Source organism: Microcaecilia unicolor, chromosome 6, assembly GCF_901765095.1.
Source record: "Microcaecilia unicolor chromosome 6, aMicUni1.1, whole genome shotgun sequence".
Taxonomy (NCBI): domain Eukaryota; kingdom Metazoa; phylum Chordata; class Amphibia; order Gymnophiona; family Siphonopidae; genus Microcaecilia; species Microcaecilia unicolor.
Genome location: NC_044036.1, coordinates 314228648 through 314248823, shown reverse-complemented (window position 1 = coordinate 314248823; position 20176 = coordinate 314228648). Strand labels below are relative to the sequence as shown.

General features: G+C 43.7%; 1 protein-coding gene across 1 annotated transcript in view; it reads right to left on the bottom strand.

Moving 5' to 3' along the window:
* Nucleotides 1-16508, bottom strand: part of UBE2O (ubiquitin conjugating enzyme E2 O) — a 126713-nt gene extending 110205 nt beyond the window's left edge. The window contains exon 1 of the mRNA XM_030208196.1: nt 16046-16508. Within this exon, the coding sequence (XP_030064056.1) occupies nt 16046-16447 (402 nt within the window). The 5' untranslated portion in view covers nt 16448-16508. The remainder of the gene's footprint in view (nt 1-16045) is intronic.
* Nucleotides 16509-20176: the final 3668 nt, after the last annotated feature.

The following is a 20176-nucleotide window of genomic DNA, read 5'->3' as shown; positions in this document are numbered from 1 at the left end:
AATAGTTCCAGTAATGGCTTCAACAGCTTATAAAATACTGACAGTTACAATAAGAGGGTATTGTGGCAACCCACAGAAGACTGCAGACTAGCTGTATATGTGGGCATCACTTAGGGATAAGCAAGAGAGACATGGAAACAATGATGTATGCTCTTTCTAAAAAGTACTTATGAGGATACTGTCTGTCTTCTGGGTACCTGAACTCCCTCAAGTAATTAGCTAGAAAGAACAGGACAAGAGAGATGATGCATTCAGCATACTCTGCTTTTGCTTTCAATTACAGCTGCAGAAAACTGTTTAGTTGCAGACACCTGCTAAATGCTTGGGGGACTCCAGCATTCACCCTACTCTGTAGCACTGCTGCTGCTGTCATCCTACCACTTCTTCACCCAGCTTGCATGGGTTGATGGATGCAGAAGACAGTAGCAGTGATGCAGTCAAGCAGGTAAGTGTGTGATTTAGAGGTTCTCACAACAGCTTCATGATCTTAATGTTACAGGGTCAGTTCCACCTCTATGTTCTGCTGCTTGCCGACAGACACCATTTTTAACTAAATTCATTATACAGAGAATGGTTTTCCATTACTGCAGCATTTTAGGTAAACAATTACTAACTTTAATGAAAAGATGTCAGGAGTTTAGTGAGTGGGTAGTGAGAATGTACACTTTTATATTAAAACTAGTAAAAGAGGCCCGTTTCTGAGCAAATGAAACGGGCGCTAGCAAGGTTTTCATCGCCAAACCCCCCCCCTCCCTCGCCAACCCCTTCGTTGTTCTGCCATTGCTCCGCCCCAACGTCATGACGTTTGACGTGAGGGCGGGGCCCGGAGCGATTTCCCACCCACCCCATCTCCCTGCCTCCCTCCCTGCCAACCCTTTCGTTGTTCTGCCATTGCTCCGCCCTCGAGGGCGGGGCCCAGAGCGATTTTGGTGGCTTCACCACCACGAACCTTCTTGAAGGAAGTCAGGGCTTGGCTTCACTGACGTCAGTGTCCTCAGAACGTTGAGGGTGAGTTTTATTATAGTAGATGTTTGTCAAATATTGATGATCCTTGGTAACGACTTAGAACAAATCCTTAAAAATATATGCCTTTTTACTCTCCTGATGATCCACAACTAGTTTAAATTTTGGATACATCAGAGACCCATTGATTGACTGGCTCGGTAGGTCTGTAGGAGAGGGATGAGAGGCACTGCTTTAACCAGATAGAACACTCCTAAAGCCCCAATGAACTTCGTTATTAGAACAGAAATGTTGGAATGTTTAGATTTAATTTGATACAGAGTGCTTAGATTTTTCCATGAATGTGTAAATACCAGTCACTATAAAACACAGTAAGAATTACAATGTTACGTAAAACAGCATGGGATAGTACCTGTTGTGATTCATACAGCCTCATCTCTCATATAAATGTAGATTTAAACATATGCAAAACTTTTGACTAACAGGTTAGCTCCTATGCTGTCAAATTTAATCCATCTGGATCAAGCATCATTTGTCCCTGGCTGGCAGACAATATTAAAAGGCTACTGAATTTAGGTAAACGTGGGGGGAAAACAATTACGCCAACTTTGCTACTAGTGGTTGATACCCAAAAAGGCTTTTGACTGGATATAGTGGAAATTTATGTTTGCATTACTGGACAATAAAGGCGGGAGACAGATTTCAAAAATTGTTCTGTGCCCTTAACCATAACCACCAAATTTCAACCATGGTTTGCAACTCCTTTTCACTCCCAATACTTATACTCTCAAACTGCCTCAAACATGGTCAAAATGCTCAGCCTTGTCAGAGAGGCACCACAGGCAACTCATCTTTAGAAGTTACTCTTTAAAAAGAGGAAACAATTATTTCAGATTAGGACTGAAATTTTACAGAAAAAAAAAAAAAAAAAAGTTAAGCAAAATCCTTTGGAAACATGGGACCATCACAAACCCACACAACGCAATGTGTCCCCGAAAGGAGAAATCCTCAGCTTGCAGATCCAAGGTGAGGAACTAAAAAGGGCATAACTCTGCAATATTCAGGTCTGAGTTATCCATTAAAGATATTTGGTTTCAACCAAGTGCACATTCCAGTAAAGCCCAAGCTCTTACCCAGCCTGCATGCCTGACATTGGGTGCTCAGTATCATAATCACAGGAGGAAAGTATGTCAGCAAAAATGCCACATTAAAGTGCCATTATTGACACTCATTCGGGACCTGACTCACTAAGGATTTTGATTCCTACTCTGCAGTATCTATTTGTTGTGTGGGAGGGGACACGCTAGGAAATAAAGAGCTAAACCTGCATGCTCACTGCTTATTGCCTCATGAGTTACAGACAAATCAGTATGTCATGAGTCATGACCAATCCAAGATGATAGTTGGAGCAGAACAACCACCCAGGAGACAACTAAGGAGAAATTAGACCTTACCTGCTAATTTGCTTTCCTTTAGTCCCTCTGGACCGGCCCAGAATGTGGCTGATGGGTTGTGCACACCTTCCAGCAGATGGAGACTGAGAAAAAAAACTGACTGGAGAGAGCCAATAAGAGCCCTTGACAAGAGAAAGCTCCAGTAATAAAGCAGAAGGAAGTAAAACAATACGTAAATGGTCTGTGCATACGAAAGCCTGAGCAGCCACCAGCACATTGCCAACACAGGTGTTTGCCACCAACAATAATGTGACCAATGACATGCCCCTGCATATCATGCACCAAAGGTTACATACTGAACCATAGAATGTGTGTGTGTGTGGGGGGGGGGGGGGGGGGTTTAAACAATGAAACCAGAAACCAGCAACACAGTTCCCAAGAAAACAATATCACTTAACTCTTGAAGACACAGAATACCTAAAAGGGAGGGATCTGGGCCGGTCCGGAGGGACTAAAGGAAAGCAAATTAGCAGGTAAGGTCTAATTTCTGATTAACTCTGATTCACTGGCTCCCAATGAGAGAAAGAATAAATGTTAAAGTCCACACTCTGATTCATAATATCATATATGGAGAATCCCCTAACTACATGAATAACCTCATCGACCTCCCAACCAGAAATAGATCATCGTCTTCTCGTACTTACCTCAATTTACACCTTCCTAACTGCAAAGGTATTAAATACAAGACCTCCTATGCATCCAGTTTCTCCTTTTTGGGCAGCCAGCTTTGGAACGCTCTGCCAAGATCCATCCGAACAATCAACGACCATCTACCATTCAGAAAAATGTTGAAGACCCATCTCTTCAAGAAAGATTACCCTAATGACCCAACTTAACTTTTTAAACCCACCCACATGATTCCTCCCCCGACGATTATTATACCTTTGACCATGTCTCACAATCTCCTTATGCTCATTCCTCAATCTCTTCCTCCTCCTTACCCCTCCCAATCGCTTCTCCTTTTGCTCATCCTATCTTTGTTTACCTCTCCATGATCAATTTACACAGCCTCAAAATCCCACTACTACTATGTTCACTACAAATTGTAACGTTCTACTTCAAGACTTTGTAATTCTATTTACTTTGTAAGCCGCATTGAACCTGCTATGTGTGGGAAAGCGCGGGGTACAAATGTAATAGTAATAATAATAATAATTTCTCCTTCCTTAGCGTCCCTCCGGACCGGCCCAGAATGTGACCGATGGGAAGTAACGCAGTAAGATTATGGGAGGGACCCTAACAGCCCTGCCGTCAAAACGTGTGCCCCGAAAACAACTTGCTGATGACTCAGGAGGTACAATCGATAGTGCTTAGAAAAAGAATGCAAAGAAGAGCAAGTCACCGCCATACAAATGTCCTCCAGAGGCACCAGACCACGCTCTGCCCAAGAAGTAGCCTGACCTCCAGTAGAGTGAGCCTTACCTCCTTCTGGAACAGCTTTCCCAGAAAGAAGGTATGCTGATGCAATAATTTCCTTAAGCCAATGAAAAATAGTGGGCTTAGAAGCCATAAAACAAACGATCAGACTGACAAATCTCCTCCGTAGATTTCACATAATGCTTCAGAACTCTTTTGACATCCAAACGTTTCAAGAGACGCTGCTCCTCTGATCTGGAGAAAGAACCTAGAACAGGCAACACCACCAGTTGAGATGAAAGAAAACGAGTCAATACCTTGGGCAGAAAAGGAACTGGTCTTAAAACCACTCAATCCAAGCTGAATTCCAAAAACGGAGACCTACACGAAAGAGCCTGCAACTCCGAAAATCTCCTAGCTGAGGCAATAGCCACTAAAAACAATGCCTTCAGGGTTAAGTCCTTCAAAGTACAAGAAGATAAAGGCTCAAAGGGTGGCTTGGTAAGAACAGAGAGTACCAAATTAAGATCCCAGAGGGGAAAAGAACAGCGAGACAGAGGACGCAGGAGGTTAACCTCGCTTAAAAAAACAGAACACATCCAGGTGGCTAGCCTGCGATCTTCCTTGAACACGACCTCAAAAACACGATAGAGCTGCAATCTGCACTTTAAGAGAAGCCAAAACAAGGCCTTTGTCGAAACCACGCTGCAGAAAATCCAAAATCTGCAAGACAAGACACGTGAAAGAGAGCTATCCCGAGCTCCTCACACCAGGCCTCAAAACTCCTCCAGGTCCAAACATAATTCAAAAAGGTAGAACACCGACGAGAGCGAAGCTGAGCCAAAAGATCCTGCCTGACCGGGAGCTTGAATGGATCCTCTACTAGAAGCCGCTGAAGATCGGCATACCACGGTCTGCGAGGCCAATCCGGCGCCACCAAGATCAGACAGCCCCTGTGCAACTCGACTCTCTGAAGTAGAAGCCCTATCAATAGCCAGACAGGAAAGGCATAAAGAAGACCAGTCAGCCAGGAAGCAAATAGGTCCATCTTGGGGAACCCCCCCCCCCCCCCAACGGTTCACCAGCGCCCGATACGCCACATCGTTTAGAGCCCACTCCCCGGGATCTAGCATGCTTCGATTGAGAAAGTCTGCCACATGAGCTGGAAGTGACAATTTCTGATGTAGAGAATCCTTCTGTGACAACCACCGAGAAAGAAGCGACCTCTGAAGCCCTGGCCCAGGGGGGCACTGCCTCAATCGCCGTCATCATGGAACCCAGGACCTGAAGATAATTCTTGGCTGCTGGCCTCGGTGACTACAATAAGTGACGAATCTGAGACTGCAGTTTGAGGACATGAGCCGGCGGAAGAAAAACACAGCCCTGCAACGTGTCAAAACAGATTCCCAGGTTCTCCAATGACTGAGATGGCTGCAGACGGATCTTTTGTGCACTGACTACCCAACCTAGGGACTTCAAGAAGTCTACTGCTCGAGCTGTCACCTGAACGCTCTCCTGGTAAGACTTTGCTCTGATCAACCAATCGTCTAAATAAGGATGGACTAGAATGCCTTCCATACTGAGTGCTGCGGCTACTACGACCATGACTTTGGTAAACAGCCGAGAAGTCACAAGCCCGAAGGGAAGAGTCCGAAAATGAAAATGCTGGCCGAGCACCGCAAACTGAAGGAACGTTGGTGTGCCGGTCGGTAGGGATATGCAAGTAGGTTTCTGTGAGGTTGAGCGACGTCAGAAACTCCCCGGTCTGCACCGCCACAATGACCAACAGCAAAGTCTCCATACGAAACGAGGGCACCCTGAGGGTTCAATTGACCACCTGGAGATCTAAAATCAGCCTGAAGGAACCCTCTTGCTTGGAAACCAGAAAGTTTATGGAGTAATGTCCTAGACGCTGCTCTGACAAAGGAACTAGACAGCCTGAAGGTCAAGAAGTCTGCGTAAAATGTCCCTGTCAGCCCTGGTTTTGAGCAGAGAACGGCAGGGAGACTCCACACAAGCGGACAAAAGGACAAGCAAACTTTAAGGCGAACCCCATCGCAAATAACCTCTAGAACCCACTGGTCTGAAGTAATTTGGGCCCATAACACTGCGCCAACCAAGCTCCTACCTGAACCAGAGGCTGAGCCCGCAAATCTTCATTGCTGAGGATGGGAGTAAGACGAGGAAGAATTTCTTGTTTCCCGACCGCTTCTACGACCACCCAAAAGGAGAGAGTCCTCTGAAAAAAACTTGGATCACTGAAACGGAACTACTCTGCCTAGTCTATACCGAAAAGCACGGCTCCTACCATGGCCAGAAAAAAGCACCACGTCCAGGCCCCCTGGGACGATCCTCAGGAAGCCTCGGGACATTGCTTTTTTCAACCGGTGATTGTGATCAAACCAGGAATAGACCATTTTTATAACATTTTGCATCTGATACCATTATTCACCAAATTTTATTGGGGCACTTGAAGTATGTTGGTCTTACTGGTACAGTACTAGCATAGTTCTATTCATACCCAACAAATGAATATCAGCAATTATGCTGGAATGATGCTATTTCCAATGTAGTATCATTAAAGGCAGACAAGATCTGCATGCAGTTCCTTACTTTTAATATCAGAGGATGATTTGTCATGTGTTTTGTGACGTGAATGTTCAGTATCCTGTCTATGCTAACATCCATGCTTTTTATCCATGTGCAATAGTATAAGAATTAATTTGACTATGTGGCCATATTGTTTTTTTGTGTTTTATAATTTTATGTTACTTTGTATACCTGCCTTGTATAAAGTGGACTATAAATGCACCAATAATACATTTTCATTTCTGACACCACAGCCTCTCATTTCTAACATGGAAGGCAAAACATGCACTTGCTATTACCAACAACCTGGAACATGCAAAAAAAAAGGACACATTCAAAAATGTTACAAACCACTACAAGCCATGAAAACATCTTTGTTTTCTTCTCCTGCAGCTCATACCCTACATTAAAAGCTGCTCTCCTGGGATCCATCTGCTCTCCCCTCAGCAATGACAAACAGCTAAATGTACCACATTGTTACATAGTGTTTCAGCAAAATAAGTGAAGCTAGGAATAGAGATTCGAGCATAACACATTCAGAGCATTAGTAGTTTTATGTTGCTGCTGCAAGCTAACATTCAAGTGGCTGGCAAATGCAGATGCTATGATTCATTTCCTAGGGCAGAATAGTACATGAATGTTAAACCCCATTTAATGTGAAGGCGGAAAACCAAAAAAAAAAAAAAAAAAAAGCAGCTTTCAATCAGTTATTTATCATGTTTAGTTAAAGTTAAAATTGCACACAAGCCAGAATTCAATAGGTAGTTACTGCTGTGTCATGCCTATGGGAACAACCCTTCATGAACGGCAGGGCCTACATATACCAACTAGATTTTTCTTCCAGAAATAATAAAAAAAAAAAAAAAGTCACCCAACTGTGAACAGGTTTCATAGGTTGTTTTTAACTTTTTTAAAAGTTAATTACACACAGCTCAAGAACTTTCAGTCCACACATCTGGTGCAAAAATCTGATCAATATTAGAATATTAGCAAAATTTGAGTGGTATAAACACAACTTTTTAACTTTCCTTTGGTAAAAATAAAATTTTGATGAGCAACACAGTGAACTCTGAAGCAAAGCAGACGGGTGAACTTTGTTATAGCCCCATCATCTTTACTTTTGATCTACTGCATATTTAATACACCATCCATCCATCCAATGGAATCAGAATGCCCAACATTTGTGTAGAATATTGATTGATGGCTCTTCTTATTTTAGTTTCTTATATACTGCTTGCTCAAAGGCTACTGAAGCACAGTACATTTAGCTACAGTAGGAACTTTTCTGTCACTGAAGGACTCACATTCTAGGTCTGTACCTAAGGCAATGGAGGGTTAAGCGACTTGCCCAAGATCACAAGGAGCTGCAGTGAGATTTGAACTTGGCTCCTCCAGTTCTCAAACTGCTGCTTTATTAGGCTACTTCTCCAATTGCAAATGTATTTTATCATAAGTATCGTGTTAAGGACATGACCACCAGACCTAGCGAACCTTTCTAGGAGAAACTCAAATGAGGTCACATCTTCAGCCTGCAAGAATTTTCCCTCTATCAACCTCTAATGGGACATTTATGACACCAGCTGCTTAAAGCTATACCAGAGGACTGCAAAATGAACATAAGCGTTTCCATACTGGGACAGATCAAAGGTCCATCAAGCTCAGTATCCCACTTCCAACAGTGGCCGATCCAGGTCACAAGTAACTGGCAAGATCCCATAGCAGTAAAACAGATTTTATGCTGCTTATCCTAGAAATAAGCAGCTGATTTTCCCAAGTCCATCAATGGTTTATGGACTCTTTTTGGGAAATTATCCAAACCTTTTTAAAACCCTATTAAGCTTTAATTATGTGCTGAATGAAGAAATACTTTCTCTGGTTTTAAATTTACTACTTAGTAGCTTCATTGCATGCCCCTAGTCCAAGCATTTTTTAAAAAGTAAACAAGTGATTTATTTGGATTTATTTACCACTTTTTTTTTTTTTAAGGAATTCACTCAAGGCAGTGTACAGTAAGAATAGATCAAATATGAGTAATAGGCAATTACAGCAGTAAATATTCAAACAATACAAAGTATGGCATAGTTATACTACATATGTCAACACAAGACGTAATAGAACATTTTAATTGATAGTGAAGATAAAGCAAAGATGGAAAATATAGATAGGTAAGCGAGTAAGAGAAAGTAAGGTGACAAGTTGTACATGAGAGGTCAAAGATCGTTAAACATTGTATCTCAGCTGAGGTAGGAGTGGATAATAGAATATAGGTTTACCCTTCACTATCAGTTAAAATGTTCTATTACCTATTGTGTTGAAATTGTAAGTAGTATACTATTAAATCAATTTGCTCTTATATCGACTCCCACTCAGAACATATAGAAGATCAAAAATACTTTAACAAAAGGAACCTGAACTGCCTGGGGTGCCCCAAACAATGGCTAAACCCCCAATAACGGCTACTATCACGGGTTCTAACAGATCCTATGAACCCAACTGCAAGGAAAACAACTTGAGGAAAAAAAAACAAAACCTTGCAGCCAAAAAAACAGGACACCAATCAGATCTTCAAAATATTCATGAGTAAGAGTCAATGTGTCACTAGAAAAATCCACACCACCAAAAAAATGCAAAACTGTGCACAAGCCAAACACAGACTTAACCACCCAGGTGGTAATCAGGTTATCACCACATCTAAATTCTTTGGGCATCCAGCCTGGGGCTCACTTCAAAGTTCCACTGTGACACATTGCAATATCCTCGACAGAGGGACCCCCCCCCCCCCTATTTCGCATCTGCCTCAGGAGGACACAAACAATGGGATTTTTCTAGTGACATGTTGACTCTTACTCATGACATTGATATTTTTAATATCTGAATGGTCCTCTTTTTTTGGATGCAAGGTTTTTTCTCTTTGCGAGATGTTTTCTTTGCAGTTGGGTTTGGAGGATCTGTTAGAACCCATGATAGTAGATTATTCGGGGCACCCCAGGCAGTTCAGTTTTCTTTTGTTAAAGTATTTCTTTGATCTTCTATATGTTCTGAGTGGGAGCCAATATAAGAGCAAATTGATTATAGTTTCTGAATAGATTTTGCTCTCCAGCTTTTTTTTTTTATTTTTTAAAGAGTTTTAGGTAGTATTCTATTCCATACTTTGTATTTGAATTTTTACTGCTAATTGCCTATTGCTTATGTTTGACCTATTCTTACTGTACACAGCCTTGAGTGAATTCCTTCAAAAAGGCGATAAATAAATCCTAATAAATCACTTGTTTACTTTTTCCAAAAATGCTAGGACTAGGGGCATGCAATGAAACGACTAAGTAGTAAATTTACTTTTATCTGTTCCACTTCACTCAGTATTTTATAGACCTATATTGTATCCCCTTAGCCTTCTGTTCTCCAAGCTGAAGAGCCCCAGACACTTTAGCCTTTATCTTTTCTAATTCCGCTATATCGTTTTTGAGATGTGGTGACCAGAATTGCGCACAGTATTCGAGGTGCAGTCATACCATGGAAAGAGAAAAAAAAACCTCAAACTCCTTCATGTTTGTGCATTCCTTGTCCCAAAATCATTAAACACTGACCTTTCTAGACTTAAAAGCTGTACAAGTTTCATTACTGTTATCTAAGAATGCACTCAGATGAATTCTTCCAATGGAAAATCACCGAAATGTCTGAATCCCTAACTAGCAAGGAAAGCAGGCAGAGGCGCAATTCTCCAAGCAACAAAAGTACAGAAAATTTGGGCAGCTGTACTCCTATTTATCAAACAATGGGTAGCTATCCCATTGTGTACCAATACAGCCACAAACAAGCCACAAAATGTAACAAAGATGTAGGCATATTCATTAGTTTGTTACCGTCCTAAAATATATATATGTATATTACCTAAGGCAGTATACAACATATTTAATTCCAATAACTGAAAACAGAGATTAAAGACTCAATGTATATAGGTTTTACAGGTGCGTTTTAAAAATAACCTAAACGCAAAATCCTCCATTCAAAGTAATTCAGACCTTTGTAGTGCAGAACAAACCAAACAAAGCCCTAGTGAAAAAGCATAACGCCCACGCTATATACCATTATATATGGTAGCAATTCAAAGTACAAAAAGAAAGCCATAAGCACTGCCACACTGGAAAAAGACCAAAGGTCCATCAAGCCCAGCACCCTGTCTCCGACAGCGGCCAATCCAGGCCCCAAGAACCTGGCAAAAAACCCAAAATTTAATAACGATCAATGGACTTTTCCTTCAGAAATCTGTCCAGACCCCCTTTAAATTCAGCAAGGCCAGCTGCCGTCACTACCTTCTCCAGCAATGAGTTCCAGAGTCTAATTACGCGCTGAGTAAAGAAAAACTTTCTCCGATTTGTTTTAAACCTACCACATTCTAATTTCATCGTGTCCCCTGGTTCTATTATTGTTAGAAAGCGTAAACAAATGCTTCATATCTGTCCGCTCTATCCCACTCATTATTTTGTAAACCTCTATCATATCACCTCTCAGCCGCCTTCTCTCCAGGCTAAAGAGTCCTAGCCGTCTTAACCCCTCCTCATAGGGTAGTTGTCCCATCCCTTTTATCATTTTTGTCGCCCTTCTCTGCACCTTCTCCAATTCCTTTATATCTTTTTTGAGATGAGGCGACCAGAACTGAACACAATACTCCAGGTGCGGTCGTACCATGGAGCGATATAACGGCATTATAACATCTTCATGCTTGGTTTCCATCCCTTTTCTAATACTCAACATTCTGTTCGCCTTCTTAGCCGCCGCAGCACATTAAGCTGAAGATTTCAACGTCCTATCCACGATGACTCCCAGATCCCTTTCTAGGTCCATAACTCCTACATAGTAACATAGTAACATAGTAGATGACGGCAGAAAAAGACCTGCAAGGTCCATCTAGTCTGCCCACGATAAACTCATATGTGTATACCTTACCTTGATTTGTACCTGTCTTTTTCAGGGCACAGACCGTATAAGTCTGTCCAGCAGTATTTCCCGCCTCCCAACCACCAGTCCCGCCTCCCATCACTGGCTCCCGCACAGACCCCGTATAAGTCTGCCCTCCCCCATCCTAGCCTCTCAACCACCAACCCCTCTTCCCCCCGCCACCCAATTTCAGCTAAGCTTCTGTGGATCCATTCCTTCTGCACAGGATTCCTTTATGCCTGTCCCACGCATGTTTGAATTCCGTTACCGTTTTCATCTCCACCACCTCCCGCGGGAGGGCATTCCAAGCGTTCACCACCCTCTCCGTGAAGAAATACTTCCTGACATCTTTCCTGAGTCTGCCCCCCTTCAATCTCATTTCATGTCCTCTCGTTCTACCGCCTTCCCATCTCCGGAAAAGATTCGTTTGCGGATTAATACCTTTCAAATATACCTAACGCGGAACCTTGCATAACATAGCTGTAAATCGGGTTCCTCCTTCCCACATGCATCACTTTACACTTGTCAACGTTGAACTTCACCTGCCATTTGGACGCCCAATCCCCCAGTCTCACGGGGTCTTCTTGTAATTTTTCACACTCCTCCCGCGATGAGACGACCCTGGATAATTTTGTGCCATCTGCGAATTTAATTACCTCACTAGTTACTCCCATCTTGAGGTCATTTATAAATATGTTAAAAAGCAGCGGTCCCAGCACAGACCCCTGAGGGACCCCACTAACCACCCTTCTCCATTGAGAATAATGGCCATTTAACCCTACTCTCTGCTTCCTATCCTTTAACCAGCTCTTAATCCATAATATACTGCCTCCGATCCCATGACTCTCCAGTTTCCTTTGGAGTCTTTCATGCGGCACTTTGTCAAACGCCTTCTGAAAATTTAGATATACAATATCCACTGGCTCCCCTTTGTCCACGTTTGTTCACCCCCTCGAAAAAATGCGGTAGATTTATGAGGCAAGACTTCCCTTCACTAAAACCATGCTGACTTTGTCTCAGTAGCCCAAGCTTTTGTATGTGCTCTGTAATTTTATTCTTAATAATAGCCTCCTAAGATCTAGGATATTTTCTAAATCCTGTGCGAATACTGGGTACTTGTCCAGATTTCACTGTATATTGGGAAAATATGAGGGGTGTCATCAAAAAGCCTGAGCTAATATGATAGCTATTTCCAAGTACCTTTCACGTTGTTAACACACAGCAAAAGGTTAAAGACAAAATATGATTTCACCCAATGGATATCTGGGAAATGAAATAAGCTCTGAAATTTAAGTTTTCCAGGTAATCATACATTGGTCAATAGGCTTCTTTTTACCATTCATGCAAAAACTGACACCCAAGGCTTACAGCCTCACACACAGTATACTTAGGGGCCGATGCTCAAAAGTTCCCATTAAAAACCATGTCCGTTTAGATACACGGTAGCAGTTACCAATTCTGAAATAGTGAGCAATGCTCAAAGGAAAATCACATTTAGCAAGCAGTCTCTCGGTAAGTGTCCATGTTCTGCACATGCCTAGGAATCCCACTTCTGTACTCTCTTCCTTTCCCCTGCAGTACTTGTCCAAATGTCTTTCCTCTGCAGTGCTCTGATCCTGGCTCCACCTCTCTCTTGCAGCTTACTTGCCTTCCCTCAGCTTGCCCCTGTTGATTTTCGCTTGAGATTCTCCTCCTTGCTGACCACCCCCCCCCCCCAGCCGACATCATAGGGGCTTTCCCCAGCTGAATTGCTTCTCTGCCCCCCACAGCTGATTGGCTGTCTGCCCCTATGATGTCAATTGGGAGGGGACAGAGAAATAAGCAGACAGCTAATCGGCTGAGGGAAGCCCCCATGTCATCAGCTGTGGGGGGGGGGGGGGGGGGGGGGGGAGACAAGCAGACAGCCAATTGGCTGAGGGAAGCCCCTATGTCATCAGCTGGGGGCCTTTCAGCAAGGAGAGTCCCAAATAAAATCATCAGGAGGGGGCAGCCTGAGGGAAGGCAAGTAAAATTTTGAATGCTAAAGTTAGGCGTTCCTCTGTGCATCACTCAGAATGCTCATTTTAATACATTTGCATAGGATTATCATTGCACAAATGGGTTCTGCATCCATCTTACCAATCATGGTAGTAGGCACTACTTGCTAATAACATGCACGCTAAGCTAGATAGAACAAGTCAAAAATCAGACGTTCCTAGCATGCTAAACTTTGTGCATCAGCCTCTTAATTACTTCTTCAAAATGATAACTACACCCTAAATTCTATACTTAGGTTATATGAATATAGTTCACTTATAAGACTGACTTAGCATAGGGAAACTGAAATATTACAGCATGGACAAGTAGCCAGGAGTCTTTTTTTCTTTTTTTTTAAGAAGCTGAAAGGAAGGGGGGGGGGGGCATTTATCTTAACACTTTTCTTTGTGTTTACTCATTGCATCTCCCTCCCCCTCCCAATACCCATTCTCTACTTCTGTGCAGCCAGAACTGGACAGTAGCAAAATAAAGTTGAGCTATAATGCATAAAAAAAAAAAAAAGTGAACTTGCTTCTGGTGGTCTCATTTGAATCCTGACCACTCATCTCTTAATGCTCTCTATTAGTGTTACATAAAAGTTTTATTTTAAATTAGAACTGTTTTAAAACCAATTCTGTATATACTGTTCCAGTGATGTACAAATTGTTTTTAACCCCATTACAAAAAAATCAGAGTATTTTCTGGGTACCAAAAATGTTTATGACTTGCAAAAATAATTAAACACTATGCAATAGACTCCATATTAAAGCACCACCCTTTAGTAATACAAGGCTTCAGTAGCATTCTACAATGGTTTCACATGTACTAGGAATAGCTATTTTTAAACCAAGATGGCATACGATTTTTTTTCCTCTTCAGAAGTGCATCAGTTCAGCAAGCTATTTTTCCATTACCACCAAGAAAATGTGGGGAGCATCAGGTTCCTTTATAAAAATCTCAGGGCTTCCACAATAGACAAACTCCTCTGTAATGTTACAACAGCACAAATTTGGGACGGGAGGGGACACACATGTAAAATATGCCATTTTATTCTAAACTTTGAACTTGTGCCATCTATTTCATCTTTTACAGGTCAATCACTGTTACTGGGCAAATCCATGCCATTTTCAAACACTGTCTTCCCATCATTTACACTGCATTAATAATCACACAAAGCAAACATTTTTCCTCACAAGTACTGCAATAGCCATGCTAATTCTCTTAAAATATAAGCCATAAGAATCACTAGTTGTAGGTGATAAAAATGTTTTACTTACAGTTTATTTGTTGACTTTCCATAAATACAAAATATGTGGGGGTGGGGGGGGGGGGGGAGAAGAGAAGGGGAAGAAAAGGAACAAAGGGAACTCTTTCATACATCAGACAACACAGGATTACAGAGATGCCAGTTCTGGTTTTAAACTTGCATCCCAAAAGCAGTTCAGTGCTGCAAGTCCCAAATAGAGGGTGACAAATCAGGTTTTTCAGTTTCAACCAAAATTAAATCTGTGACTGAATTAGGCCAAAATGGGCCTTTCCTTGCTTTGCCCCCTCCCCCCCAGCAGCCATTTTGACTGCTAAGACACCAGGGTCAGAGTGACTAGGGATCACTCTTGCCCCATTAGGTCACTAGACCAACAGGGTTTAAGGGAGGTCTACTGAACTCCAGTCCTTGAGGTCAACAGGCAGGCCAGCTTTTCAGGATATCCACAATAAATATGCAAGAGAGAGATTTGCATATGCAAGCAAATCTCTCATACACATTCACTGTGGATTTCTTGAAAACCTGGCCTGCCCTTGAAACCTCGAGAACTGGAATTCAGTAGCCCTGGTTTAAGGTAGACCCATGGCAGCAAAGGAGGGGAGGAGAGGGTTTTCACTGGTCTGGGAAAGTGTGATCTCCTGTTTCGGAGGAGGGAGGAGGAGGGATAGAGACACAGGGCTCCACCAGGGAGAGAAGACACACAGCTCAAAGTTTTGGTTCCTGCAAAAATTGCATCAGTATTTTATGCTGAACCCAAGAACAGACTAAGGATTTTGAGCCTGTAGTCCCACAACACATTAGGATGCAGTTGTTAGATATCTGGGCCTGGTCTACAGTCTCCTTCCTGGAACTGGAAAATTTTGCAGCTCTAGTATGAACTCTTTGGTGGGTTCTAAGCAAATGAGCACATTGTAGCCCAAACATCAACACCATAAATACTTTAAGACCTCCACTAGGAGTTTAACACTCATATTTTAGCTTCAATAGCCAATTATGATTTGCAGTGGTAATAAAGAGGAATTAACACCCAGCACAAGTACAATGACCGACTCAACTGCTTGGCACATAAAAGTTACACTGAGGTACCATGCCCCCATCTTTGTTCTTGGGGGGGGGGGGGGGAGTGGCGGGGGTTAGGTTACATAACACCAATTTTTTTTTTATGTGGCCAAGGCCAAAACCACCTCCTCTCTCTCCCCCACGAACCCAACACTTGTCCCTCTCTCTCTTCAGACCTAACGCCAATACTCTGCTGCCTCGGATACAGGTAACGAAAACAGGCTCCAAGATGCAACCATTTGCTTTCAACCCTCAGCCAGGGTTCTCTGCCACTAGCACTCGCTCACTTTCTTCTCTGTTTCAACCAGAAGGGTTAAGAGAACAGGCAACTGTTAGCGAATTTGTGCAGCCAGGTGACAGTTCACCCCCCACCCCCACACATAGGTGGTATCACGATGGCTGCGTCTACCTTGGTTTCCTTAACGTCCTGCTTGATGCCCTCCGGGTACCACTTCACCCGCACGTAGCCCCTCCGCAGCGGCCTGGTCCGACTCTCCTCGTGCCCAGACTCCGACGCCGAGCTGCCCCTGCCGCCCTCTTCCAAGTCCGAGTCCGAGTCGTCCTCGCCGTGGATCTGCCTCACCAAGCCGAACCGCACCGAACCCCGGTAGCGGCCCGAGACCAAGTCCTGGGAGAAGAAGAGGTGCTGGGCGCCACCACCGCTCCCCGCCTCCAGCCCTGCCGAGCCCAGAAGGTGCGAAAGGCCGACCTGCTGCTGGGACACCGGCGAAGGCGAAGACGACGGCCAGGCCGGCAGCGGGTTAGGGGCAGGGGTGGATGCGGACGCCGGTGACTCTGCGGGATCCGCCATTGTTGGTGGCGTCAGGTCCGAGCGCGCGGGATGGACAGGAGAATAGAACCGGCGCAGAGGGGCGGTTATCTGGCGCTGGGGAGGACGAGAGGACGCCACGCACAGCGTGCTGACGTCACAAAACGGAGCCCCGTTGTCAGGGAACGGGATGCTGTTGCTAAGGGAGTCGTTCCGACGTCTCCAAGGAGAGCTAGGAAGCAGGTTGGTAGCTTTCTGTGGCAAGGGGAGACGGTATTTTCCCTAGTCGACAGGCTGCACGCGAAATAAGAGGCGGGTGAAGCGGTTTCCTAGTAACTTCAGATTATGTTACAAATTCTTCTGTAACCGGTAAAAAAAGTGCACCATCAAATGTGGTGATGACTTGAACCGTCTCACTGATGATGACTTCACAGATTTTTTCATGCACTCCAATAATGATGTCATCAATATGCAATTCATGTTGTATTTTAGTAAATGGAATGGGATTTAAAAATTATACCAATGCTCATAAATTTTGTAAAATTAAAATAAAATGGTTTCCTTTCTGCCCTGTGCAATATTCTAGACAACAAAAAGTAAAGTCTTCAGTTAATAGAGAATCAAGAATGTAACATATCAAAGGACCCAGTTTACTAAGCCACGCTAATGTTTTTAGTGTGCGCTAAATGCTAGAGTCGCCCATATGTTCCTAGGGCAACTTAAGGGTCCTTTTACTAAAGTGCGCTGAAAAATGGCCTGCGGTAGTGTAGACACGTGTTTTGGGTGCGCGCAGAATTATTTTTTAGCGCACCTACAAAAAATGCCTTTTTTCCCAAAAAAGAACGCGCGGCGTGTCCATTTTGGGTCTGAGACCTTACCGTGCTGCGACGTCAGACTCCGAACTGGATTCAACAGCTTTCAATAGTAGCACGGCCACGGAGGACGAAGAAGAACTTTAAAGACCTCGGGTCGGCTGGCGGGGGTTTGGGTCCCCCGCCAGCAAAGGTAAGCAATGGCAGTGGAGAAGGGTTGAAGGCGGTAGGGGGGTCCAGGGCAAAATCTGTGGGGGCCCAGGCCTCTGTGGCCCCACGCAGATACGCCCCTGGCAGCAACCGGGCGGTAATGGTCTAAGTGTGTCAAATGTCATTTGACGCGCGTAGCTGCTGCGTGCCAGAAAATAAAAAAATATTTTTCAGACACACATAGTGGACGCATGCCAAAATTGAAATTACCACAAGGGCCACGCGGTAACCCTGTAGTAACTCCAATTTGGCACGTGTAGGCACCTACGTGGCTTAGTAAAAAGGTCCCTTAGCGTTTAGCATGTGCTTATCATTATCATTTGCTAAAAATGCTAACGCGCCCTTAGCACTGCTTAGTAAACAGGGCCCATAGTGAATAACAGCAGATGGAACATGTTCAGGGCTTAATTTATAGAGAAAAAGGAAGTTGAACTGTGGAGCCCAGGAAGGGTGCAGATGGGTCAGGACTAAGATGAACAGGGGAAGAAAGGCAGGATTAGGAAGTAGAATGATGGTGCTCTGCTCTGCTCCAGGCTCACCTCCTCCCTTCCCTGCAGGATGCCTGGAAGGGAGGAACTGGAGCATCTAGAGGCTGGAGAGAATTGGGGGAATTACATTCCAGGCCGTTTCCTCAGAAATAGCATATCTAGAGCTTAATTTCTGAGGAAACGTCTTTTTCTGACCTTATTTACTGTTACTATGTTACATTCTCTATATGAAAATGTTATTGTTACTGTGCCTTAAAAAGAGACTTACACTAGATCAAGAGTTCCCAAATCTGTCCTAAGGGACCTCCATCCAGTCAGTTTCTCAGGATTTCCACAATTAATATTTATGAGATAGATTTGCAAGCGCTGTCTTCATTGCGCACAAATCTATTCCATGAATATCCATTGTGGACAATCCACAAATCTGACTGGCTGATTACTTGGCAAATCTATGCCACTTTCAGACACAGTAGGTTGTACATGGAGTGTTTACTCCTTCCAAAAATACTAGGACTAGGGGGCACGCAATGAAGCTACAAAGTAGTAAATGTAAAAAACGAATCAGAGAAAATATTTCTTCACTCAACTTGTAATTAAACTCTGAAATTCATTGCCAGAGAATGTAGTAAAAGCAGTTAGCTTACAGGGGTTTAGGAAAGGTTTGGATAACATCCTAAAAGAAAAGTCCATAAACCATTATTTTAAAATGGACTTGGAGAAAATCCACTGCTTATGTCTAGAATAAGCAGCATAAAATGTATAGTACTGTTTTGGGATCTTCACTCTATCCCAGTATGGCAATACTTATTTACTTATAGACCAAGGCATTAAGAACACATGCACTAACATTTTCCTTAAGTACTGTAATTGCTGTCATGGTTGCTGACTTAGCCGGTGGTGGGAGGCAGGGCTGGTGGTTGGGAGGTGGGGATAGTACTGGGCAGACTTATACGGTCTGTGCCAGAGCCAGTGGTGGGAGGCGGGGCTGGTGGTTGGGAGGCAGGGATAGTGCTGGGCAGACTTATACGGTCTGTGCCCTGAAACAGACAGGTACAAATCAAGGTAAGGTATACACAAAAAATGGCACATGTGAGTTTATCTTGTTGGGCAGACTGGGTGGACCATGCAGGTCTTTTTCTGCCATCATCTACTATGTTACTATGTTACTATATTGGAAGTGCTAAACATAGCACAATCTACACATCTCTGGACACATCGAAGGAGCTTACTCAATACTGGGGGTGCTCAGCACTCACTCCCCCCACTTATGATTGCCATAATTTTGTTTCATATTGATATCATGAAAACAAAAAAATCAGATAAAAATGCTATTACAGATAACATAAGTGATAATATTTAAAGAAGACATAAATTCAATTCCAACAAGGAGAATGCCTCCTCCCCTCCGCCCCCTAAAAAAGATCTACAATAATTAAAATCCACAATCCAATTAAATACTTCTTAAGCATTCTTTTCAAAGATATGAGCCTATTCCTTCTAAAATTAAGAAAGCACAATTTCTTAGAGTGGAAAGCATTTTCCATCTTCTCCACTTTACCATACAGCACTTTGCTAATCTTAATTGAGGTCACGTTAGATTCCACACTCCTCAGTTTACAGTGGAACAGTTCAAGTACAGTTACATTTGCCTGGGCTACCCTATCAAGCTCTTACAATTTATGGGCCATCTCCCTAGAAAGCTGTCTTGTCCACAAGGATGGTGAGCCCTTAGGTCCCGCAAGGCCCAGAAGGACCTCAAAGGACATCCGTGCAACCCCAAGTCTTCACCCGTGGCGACCGCTGTTCACCAAGGGTTGAGCCCCCAGCTGCAGGCGGTCAACGGGACTTCAGGAACCGCGGGGTTGACGGACTGACCTGGCTGGAACCGGGAGAGAAGCGGGCAGGTGGAAAGAAATGTCCACACACTGGCAGCAGATCAGGGCAGACAGCAACTGCGAAGTCGGAGTCAGGCAAGAGGTCAAGGCAGGCGGCTAGTAGAGGGGTCAAAGTCAGGCTAGAGGTCTAGGCAGGCAGCTAGGCAGGGATAACCAGGAAACAGTCCAAAATCCAGAACCAGCAACACCAGGGAAACGACGAAACACAGGAACCACGGAGAATGGCCTCGGGAACAGAACCTGAAGCAAAGTGCTAGCTCAATTCCCTTCCTTAAATACAGTACCACATCAGCTGCCCCGCCCCCGTAGGTATAGCCGACCAATTCGGCCCTGGGTATCGGCAGAGCCCCTCTGATTGGCTCTGTC